This window comes from Salvelinus namaycush, chromosome 10, assembly GCF_016432855.1.
Source record: "Salvelinus namaycush isolate Seneca chromosome 10, SaNama_1.0, whole genome shotgun sequence".
Lineage (NCBI taxonomy): Eukaryota > Metazoa > Chordata > Actinopteri > Salmoniformes > Salmonidae > Salvelinus > Salvelinus namaycush.
In genome coordinates, this window is record NC_052316.1 from 18,429,695 (window position 1) to 18,442,604 (window position 12,910).

General features: G+C 42.4%; 1 protein-coding gene across 2 annotated transcripts in view; it reads right to left on the bottom strand.

Moving 5' to 3' along the window:
• LOC120054793 (TLE family member 5-like) overlaps positions 1-12,479 on the bottom strand; it is a 42,177-nt gene extending 29,698 nt beyond the window's left edge. For both annotated transcript variants that reach the window (XM_039002419.1, XM_039002418.1), the window contains exon 1: positions 11,633-12,479. In XM_039002419.1, coding sequence (XP_038858347.1) covers positions 11,633-11,659 — 27 coding nt within the window. In that variant the 5' untranslated portion in view covers positions 11,660-12,479. The remainder of the gene's footprint in view (positions 1-11,632) is intronic.
• Positions 12,480-12,910: the final 431 nt, after the last annotated feature.

Below are 12,910 nucleotides of genomic sequence, written 5' to 3' on the forward strand. Positions count from 1 at the left end.
CTCCTCATTGGTTATACCCACGTGGGTGACTGAAAGACGAACTTTGTTGCCGGTTGTCGTGGTAATACAATGAAAGTTTAGATGCGATCACCATATAAGTTCAAAGATGAAAAATCCTGGAAGGAGGAGAGATGACTAGAAACGATTCGGTTGGCCGTTTTATGTGTGGATTAATTGTCGGAGTAGAGGTCCTTGTGCATTTCAGGTATAATAACAACTCAATGTTTATGTCCCAGGACAAATTAGCTAGCAACAGCAAGCTAGCTAAATAGGACAAATTAACGTTAGATAGCAAGTGCAAGCTAGCTAGCTAAATTGCCATTCATGTTTAATGCTTTTCGACCTGTCCCCAAATTAATGTCATTGGTTCAGAGTTTGTTTTGATATTTTAACCTGCGTGTCGTGATCGCGTTTGGTGTGGGGGGGGCAAAATAAATGTATGCACGATAGCGCACGCGCGCAGCCGGTTTGGGTTCCGTGTAACTTACAGCCTCTGTCTCTTACGCAATACGCAACCACCTGTATTCCGCTGGCCTCTTTAGCTCTTCGAGTCCCATGCAGGAAATGCTACACTACAATAGCTTGCTGGACATATATTTTTTAAGCATTTCTTATACCAATAGACTATTCAAAGAGGGATGCAATCTCTTTTTTGCAGAACGTGAAATACAGCAGCCAATAGAACTCATGGGTAGTTTGAAAGAGCGAACACACAATGGCAGTAGGCTAAAGCTGTTATTTATTCAGACCCATAACCATTCAATCTTTGTGAAGAAAAGTGAAAGCCTTTTGCATCTAATTCTAGTTCTATATTATTCAAGGATGTCATTAGCAACAATAGAGAGAAAGAGGTAGGCTACTAACACGAGGGGAAATATTATGAAAGGTATACAGTACCAGTCAAAAGTTTGGACACACCTACTAATTCCAGAGATTAATTTTTTACGATGTTCTAGATTGTAGAATAATAGTGAAGACAAACTATTAAATAACACATATGGAATCACGTAGAAAAATAGTAAAAATAGAACCCTGGAATGAGTTGGTTTGTCCAAACTTTTGACTGGTACTGTTTATGCGTCAGCCTACTAAAATAGGCCCTATTATACTCTATTTCAAAATTAAAAACAAATTCACTAGCCTATACTTGTAACTGTAGGCCGCATGTGTTGCACCAGAATCACATGTACTCTTCTGCTTCATCATGGTTTGAACAATGTGTGTAATCCCAGTCCATATAATACAATAGAGTACAGTAACAGCTAACACAAAAAGATTAGCCAACTGGAGCTAGTTTCATTTATTTACCCAAGAGAGCATATAGCTAGCCACATTTATGGGCTTTTGTTTTTCAGTTGTGCGTAATGTGCAGTAGCCTATATCATATATGTATTGGATAACAGCACGATCATTTGGGCTTTTTTGAGCTTGGGCTCAGTAAATGTCATTAATGTAGTGCTCATAAAATGTATTTATTATATGGTTCATCAGGTTCAGGGAGGATCAGGTTTGAATGTTCATTCTGATCAAAGCTCTAATCAAATCCAGACATATTTATATGCTTTATAACGCCATTGAATGACACTTCCTGTTTTTGTGAGAAATACCTTGATATCCGGACAAAAAGTGATTTATTCTCTGGATGGAACATTTGTAAAATACCAGGAAAATATTAAACCCTAAACACACACACACAAAAGCCAGGGCAAAAGCACAGGAACTGCAACAAGCTGAGGAAGACTGCAGGGCAAGGGGAAATGAGCAATGTCACAAGTTAGGAAAGCAGTGAGGGAAACAGGGTTGCGGGTTTGGAAACCATAGGAAATTAAAAATGGCCTGGTGAAGGAGGCTGTGAGATTACAGAGAGTGCGGTTATGCCTGTGATTGATGGCTGTTTGTAAAAACCCAGGTTATTACTTACAAGTGTCCAAAAAGGATGTACTAAGATTACTCCCTGGTTGATAACCAAAATAAGTGGACAGACCTGCATCCTAAAATGCTCCCTCCTCTGCAGTCTGACTCCTATTTGTTGAACAATGACCGTAGCTAGCTGGCTAGTTAGACCCAGCCAACCCACAGCCTACACCTGGGCACGTACAGCTCAGTCTGGGAGGGCTGCCTGCCGTAGATCTCTGGGGTTTTCAAAGAGCTCCAGGATGAGGTGTTTTGTTGCTCCAGTCTTTCTCCTGCCCTGCCTGTCTGAAAGGAGGGAGTACAGCTAATTCTCTTGTCTGGGCTCTGCAGTGCCTGTGTTCTGGCAGGTCTGGGGCCTGTACAGGGGTTGGCCAATCAAAAGCCCCCCTGCCGAGACGCTTTGTTCCAGCCCAGCACCCTGCTCAGGGGTGTGCCCCCCCCCACACACACACACAGCCACCGCTGAATACTGATGCAGCTGCCGCTCCACTTCTAAAGCTTAGCACAAACTCTACGCAGACGCAAGATTCAGAGTGTTGCAATGTTGTTTTGTCACAAAGGGGGCGGGTCCTTTGTAATAGACTCCGGCATTCAACATACTTTTTTACTTCCTGAAAATGCTCCGTATCATTCCTTCCGCAGCCGCGGGGGCAGTGTTGTCGCTTGGTTCCTTGATCTGATCTCTAGGCTATTCGTCAAAGTAGCCCATTTTGGATTGATAACCAAATATAATCTCAGCAACTGTTCAAATAGTAAACCAACAAGAAGAATCCACCCAAAAAATTATTTTGTTTAGAAGTAATAAGTAGTTATTACAGGCTATTGTGAATTGGTAAAACCTGCTATAGGCAACTTGCTAGCCATGTGCTTTTTTACTCTATGACCAAAACATGACATTCTATTTTTAGCTGATATGGGAATGAATCTACAAGCAGCACATCAAACCAGGATAATGTTGTAGGTTACACAGGCAAGTAGAAGAATATTGCCAGGGCATATTTTTGTATTATAAATCAGATCATTTCACATGGAGATGTGGGAATCTAAAAAGGCTAGCTAGCTTGCTTGCTATGTTTTTAGTCCAGGCCAAAGTGAGCTAGCCAGCCTGCCACTAGCTACTACTAGCAAGGGAAGGTGATACTTCCTTGTTTCCACAAAATGAAAAATGTTGCCATCGCCCCCTTGTGAATGGGAGTGGGACCGGCGAGCATAATTTTATCAAAAAGTGTCCCCCCCTACTCCAAAAACAATCCCACTCCACCCATGTGCACGCACATAGATCAACAGAGTTATACTTGTAGTAAACTTAATCCCCCACCATACTCCCTCCTCTCAAATACAGACCACATCTACACACACACCATCCTTATGCTCTGCTTCTCCCTCTTGCCAACATCCTACACTTTGTCCTTTTCTCTCACAATTTTCGCAGCGTCGGGAATAATGTATACAGACAAAAGGCCAACCCACACAAAGCATGCAATAATTTATGAACACAAAACAGAGGCTCATAAAATCCACCCACACACAATCATCACTCATACAGAGTGTGGTCAGAAAGGCGCTGGGCGGAAGGCTATAACAGGTGTCTCTCCATGCAATCTTCAAGTCTCGGAATAACAACCAACAGAACCAATCCTCTCAGCAGCACAATAGCAATGCTTTTCACACATTCAACAAGGCTGTGGTTCTTTCACTTCTCAGAGGATTTAAGAAGTAATGAATTCTAACCAGGACCTAAAATCAGAACACCAAAAATGTTACACATTTTCAGCAACGGAAAAGTAAAATATTCAACACCCTTTAGCCTTAGTCCTCGCATTTCATCTAGTCAGCAATTACTGAAATGGCTATTTGTGAAATAATTTTTGGGGGCAGAACCAATCTTTTGTGTTAGTCTTCCAAAATTGGCAGGTATGAACTCTGACAGAAAGGGGAGGTGTATATGCCTTCCATGCTTAGAATATGTGTATTTATGATTGGGACTTGGAGACTGTCCCAATCACCCAACCCAACAGTCATTTGAAAATCAGCCAGTGTGGCCCTCCAGTAAAATCATTATCACCTGTGACCCATGGCTTGCCCTCAATAGCTGTGCCCCCCACGGAGTGGGGGGAGGTGGTGCTCTGGGCCCTCTGTCATGCTAATGAGCGACTCTGCCCTTAACGACCCAGACATCTGCTGGCTGTGTGTGTGTCAAGCCCCACATTCAATTTGTTCGCCAGAAACAAAAAGCAGATAAGACCCTTGAGGCCAGTCAGGACGTTTGTGTGTATGCGTGCATAAACGGTGTTATTTGAAGAAGTGTCTGTACCCTTGTTATTGACGTTGTGTATGGGAAAGTGTGAAAGACATGGGAAACCTTGATTTAATTTAAATATGTGTGCAATCATTACTGCATTGACGAGTGGATGTCAGCTTTGGCTAGAGACAGGTGAAGAGGGTGCTCTTGTGTGTTCACTCTGTGTGCTTGTGGTGCAATGTGTGAGTAACAGAGCGATTGAGCAGGGGTGGGAGGGAGTTTGTTTAATGGGCGAGACAGGGGACCATGGGGATTAAGTTCCCCCAGCTGGAGGCTTTACAGAAAAGGCTGGGGGCTGTTCTGTTAATTCAAGTGGGCTTAATAATGCCTGTGCACCCTCTTCCCCTCCCACCACTACATCAAATCTGGGAGGAAATGCATGATAAAGGGCGACAAGCAGGGAAGGTGTGTGTGTGCGCTCATGCAAACTTGTGAGTCACAGCCAACATTGCTGTATAGCCAATAGGTTTGTGAGATTTTACTCCCATACTACTACATTTAGCAGTGTCGGCTACATGCTGTTCTGTGGGTCCTATTTACAGCAGAAACTGCTTTGAAGATGCATAGGATTAAACAGGCTCCACACAATATGGTAAACACAAACATCTGGGTCAGACTGCAGCCACTTCCAAATTAAGATTTCTTCATTTAAACCAACGGATTCTACTGACCCACTATAGTGACTGAGCTCTTTAGGAAAAAAATTGCATATTCATTATTTAAATGGTGTTAATCTTTTCCCGGGGTCATCTGTCAACAATCCATCATCTGCCATTTGTTTATCTGTGTTACAACCAAATGTATGCAAATACACCTGGGTCTAACATCTGGCATTGTCCCTGGTAACAGGGGTTTGAAAGATGAGTGATAGTTCTGTAACTGCTACACTCCTGCAAGAATCCTATGCACATTCAGTTTCTTAAATCCATTACAATTACAACACCTTAATTGCACGGGGGATGAAGGCAAAATAACTTCAATTTAATTGATTTACCATGATAACATGGAATATACTAGGCTAATTACAAAAATATATAAGGTGAAACACTCTGCTTTAAGCACTCCTAGCTAAATCACCTTTGAGGCATTTCTGAACTGGGTGAGTTTGAGAGATCCATCTCCCCTGTCAGGCTCCAGTTTAAGTCTTCCATCATAACGGTTCTGATCTCAGACAGTCATATCTATAGCTGTCACATATTTCCAACCACAGGGCCTGTGGCAGCCCAGCCAGCAGCACTGTTCAGTTTGATTTAAAGAGGGCTTCAGCAGCACAGAGTGGAGGTGCAACATTAACTACTTATGCTCCAAGGGTGAACCAACTGCTGTAGCTCTCACAAAGCGTCGCACTAAATCCATAATCCACGTTTTTAATCCTGTGTGTTGGGTCTTAATACTCCAATCAAGTAGCATAAGGGCACTGAATTGGATTAGGGGGAAAAAACAAGCGACAAATGGCCAGGTTCTCACCTTGGTAAAGGTGACTGAACCCCAGTGCACCACGTCAGAGATGACTGGCTAGATACAGCACCAAGGCATCTTCTCCAACCTAGGGTCATTGGAATTGCAGAAAAGTGGATGGAATCCCAGAATCAAATTCTTTTTTTCCTTCTTTTTATAGCTAAATCAACATAAACGCAAATATACAAAGTGCAACATGTAAAGTGTTGGACCCATGTTTCATGAACTGAAATAAAAGACCACAGAAATGTTAACATACGCACACAAATTTGTTTACATCTCTGTTATTGAGCATTTCTACTTTGCCAAGACAATCCATACACCTGACATGTGTGGCATATCAAGAAGTTGATTAAACAGCATGAACATTACACAGGTGCACCTTGTGCTGGGGACAACAATAAGGCAACTCTAAAATATGCAGTTTTGTCACAACACAATGCCACAGCTGTCTCAAGTTGAGGGAGCATGAAATTGTCATGACTGCAAGAATGTCCAACAGGGCTGTTGCCAGAGAATTTCATGTTGATTTCACTACCATAAGCCGCCTCCAACGTTGTTTTAGAGAATTTGGCAGTATATCTAACCAGCATCACAACCGCAGACCACGTCAGCTTAGGATCCCTACCTGCGGGATAGTGGGGGGGGGGGGGGGGTTTGCTGAGGAGTATTTCTGTCTATAATAAGCCTTTTTGTGGGGAAAAACGAATTCTGATTGGCTGGGCCTGTCTTCCCAGTGGGAGGAGGGCATAGGCCCACCCATGGCTGCGCCCCTGCCCGGTCATGTGAAACCCATAGATTAAGGCCTAATGAATTTATTTCAATTGACCGATTTTTTTCTCTGAACTGTAACTAAGTTTAAAAAAAGGGGGAAATTGTGCATGTTACGTTTATATTTTTGTTCAATATATGTGTTATTTATTGGAAGCTCTGTTTAACACCAGTTTATGTAAAAGTAAAAGTCAGTGGTCGTATCCGAATACCCATACTTGCATCCTAAAATAGGTTGCCGTTTGAGTATGCAAAAAAGTTTAATAGTATGCGACATTTCGAAAATAGAATATACTTTAAAATGACAACAGCTGATCAATTAGATATAGGGATGCCCTTCCGAAATTAATGAATTGCAGGAAACAACGTAATAGTGCATGAGGCATTATCAGTATACGGAAATGTTTAATAGTGTATGATTTTTAAAAATGTTTTAAATCGAGTATGGTTCAAATGTCAGGAAGTTAAACTCATTTCTGCCATCTGGTAGAATTCAATGCACACTTTCCCACAATGCATTGGAAGAGGTGGGCTGCGCGTGATAGGCCCTAGTTCTCTTCAAGTAGCCAACACTAGGCCAAATTGGGAAGATGCTGAATGTGTGGTGTTCAAATATACGCCAAGTAGTTTTGTTCTCCTTACAATGATCACAAGTATTGCATCGTAGGCTACATCTTTGAAAATAAGTTGTTGTTTTTTTACACAAAGTGGATTTCTGTTCTCTTGGCCTTATTTTGAACTAAATACTAAACAATCTTATTTTTTTTGTATTTTAAATTTTTATCCCATTTTCTCCCCAATTTTCGTGGTATCCAATCGCTAGTAATTACTATCTTGTCTCATCGCTACAACTCCCGTACGGGCTCGGGAGAGACGAAGGTCGAAAGCCATGGGTCCTCCGAAGCACAACCCAACCAAGCCGCACTGCGCCTCCAACCCGGAAGCCAGCCGCACCAATGTGTCGGAGGAAACACCGTGTACCTGGCCCCCTTGGTTAGCGCGCACTGCGCCCGGCCCGCCACAGGAGTCGCTGGAGCGCGATGAGACAAGGATATCCCTACCGGCCAAACCCTCCCTAACCCGGACGACGCTATGCCAATTGTGCGTCGCCCCACGGACCTCCCGGTCGCGGCCGGCTGCGACAGACCCTGGGCGCGAACCCAGAGACTCTGGTGGCGCAGTTAGCACTGCGATGCAGTGCCCTAGACCACTGCGCAGCCACATCCTGAGTACCCGTTACCGACACATTCAAAAAATTAAGATTGTAGCCTCCCGGGTGGCGCAGTGGTCTAGGGCACTGCATCGCAGTGCTAACTGCGCCACCCGGGAGGCTACAATCTTAATTTTTTGAATGTGTCGGTAACGGGTACTCAGGATGTGGCTGCGTTATTAATGTCATGTTAAATCAGGCCTTCTGATTTGAACATATGGATTGTTTTAGTTTGCAGGCTAGGCTACCTATTTAATTAATGGATCAAGCCGTAGCAGTCATTCTGATTTTGTTCCCAATGATCAGTGCTTTAGCGTATTGTTGTTGTCCAGCGGTTCTGAATTTGCAATGAACTCGACTGTCCACGTTCCTGTGCAACAGCCTTTTGATTTGAACATTTGAAAAGTTAAGGTATGTGTATCAGGCTATTTGATTTCATTTGTTACAGCACTTTGGTTTCACGAATAAATGTTGAAATGGAACCAAATGATCCGTTTCTATCTTCAGTCCTTTTTAAATAGCAGACGGGCTATGGTATAGGTTGAATGTGATAGTCTGCCTATAACCAGTCTGACTAGGCCTATAATTCTTATTCTGTTTAGAGCAATTAATCGAATTGGAAAATGGGCCATTATCAGGCTGGTTAATGCGATGCATGTCTGGAATTTGGAAAAATTCACCCACACCTCGGCCCGCCCCACCTACACAACCAGTCGGGAGGAGCTACTGCGTGGCATACTTTTTTATTAAAACGGTACGTGCTACATAGTATGAAAAGTTGAGTCCATAGTATACCGTTTAAGTACGTAGTATCCTAGCATGGTTATTTATTTTCAAACACAGCCAGTCATTATAGAAGATAGAATGGAGATACCTTTGGGTTGCAGGCCTATCACACAAGCTGTTCCACTCCTGATGCGGGTGAGAGACATAAAGAGGCAACCCACCAACTGTAATCAGGTTGAACTCTAATGCTGAGTCTAACTCAGTCAGCGAAGGGATTCTGGAGAGTGCGATGGGGAGCCAGTAAGATCTCACACAATTACGAGCGCTTCACTTCTCCTCTGCACACTGATGAGGTGTGAAGTGGCAGGAGCGGTCCTCTCAGACAACGCCAGCCTCAGAACAGAGCTGCATGCCGCGGCTGCACTGACTGATGCAAAAAGGCACACCATTCATGTCATGAGACATCCAGGCTCTAGCCTGAGGAAATAACTCTTACCCCTTCTGTGTTAGAACTGGCGACGACAAATCAGTGCAAGTGCACCGCGGCAACATAATAGTCCTGCAAAGAACTTGTTCTCAACTGGCCTACCTGGTTAAATAAAGGTGAAATAAATAAAATTGGGTTTACCTACATTTTATTCTCAAGCTTTCATTTTCAGTTATATTTGAGCTCAATTTAGCACAAGTGATGTGAACATTTCAAAAATGGATGTTTACTGCAGTGTTATTTTTTATCTAACTGAATAGACAAATGTGTCAGTTGTGTGACCATGGGGAGAGAACCCGTTTTTTCCAGAGACCAAAGTTTGTTACCATGGAAATAAACTGGATGTTGGCCTATTCCAGTCAAAGGCAACCGACCACCAGAGTTACTTGTTTTCATGCTTGCAAATATGTGTTCCATTACCAATGTCAAGGCACAACATAAACCTGCTACATTTGGGTTGCAGGCCATGAATCACAAGCCAGTACCAGCACTACCCTTCATTATTATTCTGGATACTCCGGTAGATGGATACTTCACTTACGTATTTTATTGTCAAGAGCAGGGATGGGTAACTCCAGTCCTCATGGGCCTTATTGGAGGTACACTTTTTGCCCCAGCTAACACACCTGACTCCAATAATCAACTAATCATGATCTTCAGTTTAGAATGCAAATACACAATAAAAATATAAAACGCAACATGTAAGGTGTTGGTCCCATTTTATGAGATGAAATAAAATATCCCAGAAATGTTCCATATACACAAAAAGCTTATTTCTCTCAAATTGTGCACACATTTGTTTACATCCCTGTTACTGAACATTTCTCCATTGCCAAGATAATCTATCCACTTGACAGGTGCAGCATCTCAAGAAACTGATTAAACAGCATGATCATTACACAGGTGCACCTTGTGCTGGGGACAATAAAAGGCCACTAAAATGTGCAGTTCGCATGCTGACTGCAGGAATGTTCACTTCTCTATCATAAGCTGCCTCCAACGTCGTTTTAGAGAATTCGTCAGTACAGCCAATCGGCCTCACAACAGCAGACCACGTGTATGGCGTCTTGTGGGCGAGCGGTTTGCTGATGTCAACATTGTGAACAGAGTGGGGGTATATGCTACAGACAACAAACACAATTGCATTTTATCAATTGCAATTTGAAAGCACAGAGATACCGGGACAAGATGCTGAGGCCCATTGTAGTGCTATTCATCCACCGCGATCACCTCATGTTTCAGCTTGATAATGCATGGCCCCATGTCGCAAAGATCTATACACAATTCCTGGAAGCTGAAAATGTCCCAGTTCTTCCATGGCCAGCATACTCAGACATGTCACCCATTGAGCATGTTTGGGATGCTCTGGATTGACATGTACAACAGCGTGTTCCCAACAATATCCAGCAACTTTGCAGAGCCATTAAAAGAAGAATGGGACAACATTCCACAGGCCACAATCAACAGCCTGACCAACTCCATGTGAATGAGATGTGTTGCACTGCATGAGGCAAATGGTGGTCACACCAGATACTGACTAGTTTTCTGATCCATGCACCATTTTTTTTTAAAGGTATCTGTGACCAACAACTGTGAATACATCTGTGAAATCCACAGATTATGGCCTAATGCATTTATTTCAATTGACTGATTTCCTTATAGGAACTGTAAGTCAGTAAAGTCTTTGAAATTGTTGTATGTTGCATTTATAAGTTTGTTCAGTTTAAGTCAGCTGTGTTTGCTAGGGATGAGGAAAAAGTGTGGCACCACTCTGGCCCCCAAGGACTGGAGTTTCTCACCCCTGGTCAAGAGAATCACGTAGACATCAGTCATTGTCAAAGGAACTAACATCAAATTATAGGTCACTGGCAGTTCTGATTTCTGAAGTTTAATCAACATCGGACACGAACCAAGTCTCACTCAGAGGGTAAAATCAAGGGCTTGTTAATCCTTGAATGTTGCTATGGAAGGCACTTTTGTGCAAGTCAATAAGAACTTTTGGGGAAAGTTGATAAGCCCCCCCCAGCATCTCCAAAGCAAATCTGAGGTTGATTTCAAGGTCAAAATAAGACCGTTGGGAATGTAGTTCCTGTACCATCCCTGCAAAGTCCCAACTTCTTCAATGTCATAATTTGGGGCTCCCTGTGCAAGTCATCTCTCCACTGCATACATGATTTTGTTGGGCTTCTATGCTTGTGTCTAAAGTAAAATAGCCATTCTCTCTAGTTACATTACCCATCTGGCTTGAAATCCAAATTCATTTACAATGCAAATCATGTTGATTCTGTACTGAACATTACTACTCTTGGAATTGTTTCACTGATGTTTGATGCAAAAACCTGGATATGAGCATGATTATGAATTAGTGTAAAACAACCTGTGAAATCCCATTCAACATAGGCATGCAAATGTGTGAACACAAGTAAATAGGCAAAATAAGGAACGCTGGTGGTTACGCATGAGTAACTTCTATCTGGTTTGGTAATCAAATTACCCCAGGGGGTGTCTGTTTAATTCAGAGCTGAAACGACATTTGACAATCCGCTTCTCTTGGTGTAGTGACATGCTGAGGGCATAAAAACACTAGTCATGTCAAAAACCTTTGACATAATACAAAGTAACTAGCACGCGAAGTAACTAGCTTGCTCATTGTATAACTACCTAGCGAGATACAATGTAACTACCACGCGCACACAAACAAGTTCAGCGCAGAAAATAATCCTAAAAAAAACTGCAAGTGCGTCTGAATATTAAATTCACTTACTGAATGTCTGGATTGTGGAAACATCATGTCAATTCCTTGTTTATTGTTTTCCTTTCCAAATACGATGAATGAGGAAGATTCTAAATGCTGACACAAAAATATTGGCTTACGTTGTTCCTCTCTTTGTCCGTATTTGCAAGCTTGAATCTAGCCAAGAATCGCACGAGTTGACCAGATAGCTAGTTAGCTCTTGTCCCAAAATTGGTGATGCAGTTAGCGTTAGCTAACTAATATGTTTGTCCAGGTGTAGATCTTTCGACAGGGGTAGCCTAACGTTATTAGTTATGTGATTTAATTTCGTTCTCTCTTTGTTGATGAACTAGCTACAAACCTCAACCATTTGAATGGTCCTCGCTTAATTCTTCAAAGGCTGTCGCTCAAAATGATTCATCACTGTTGCTAGCTTTCAGCCTGTAGTAGCTAGCTAGGTCACGTTAGCTTACGTACTAGCTAAATATAATATGCATATAGCTAACACTTATATTGATATGTCTTGTCGTGGTTTGTTTTGTTCAATCTTCATTCGCCGTGTATTTTAGCAAACGCAACAAAGCCAACGAGCTATATGTCCGCTAACACCATAAAAGCTTCAGTGGAAAAAACAGCTTGGTTCGCAAAAATAACAAAATGGACCTCCGGATTCGCTTAAATTGAATCCTCCCCGTTTCTTCACAACCACCAAAAAAATACCAAGTAGTACGAGTAAACAGTTGTCGCAATAAAAGTATTTAAGCGTTAATCATTACAATAACAAATCGCGTAGGAAACTTTAAATGATACACTCGCTCAGCTTCAATATCACGCAGAGCCCTAGCCGAACAGTCAATGTATGGCAGTTGCGGGGCTGAAGACATTCCATTCCTGGGGCAAGGTGCGACGTTACAAAACGCCCAACGTAGAACTCAAACGCACAGAACAAATCATATTCTATGGGAGAATCTCAATTGAATCCTCCTCGCGTCCTCTATCCTAGCCTCTTCAAAACTCATCGATTGAGCAAGCCAGAGGTCCAACCCCTTTCTCCTCCAATGGGGTTTGAGGAGAGAGGACGCGAGGATATGTAATTGAGATTCTCCCTTTGTCAATTGGAACAGTGTTCTAGAAAATGTATTTCTATCTGAAACTTTCTACGTTTCACTTCTGAACATGCCCAAACATCCCATTGGATGGCTAAAGAACTAGCGCCCCTCGTGGAAGTGAACACCAAAATTCCACTTAAAATTAGCAGAGTAGTTGCATTTGTGTGTTTTCTATCGTTTCCCACTGAGCAGTGGTATT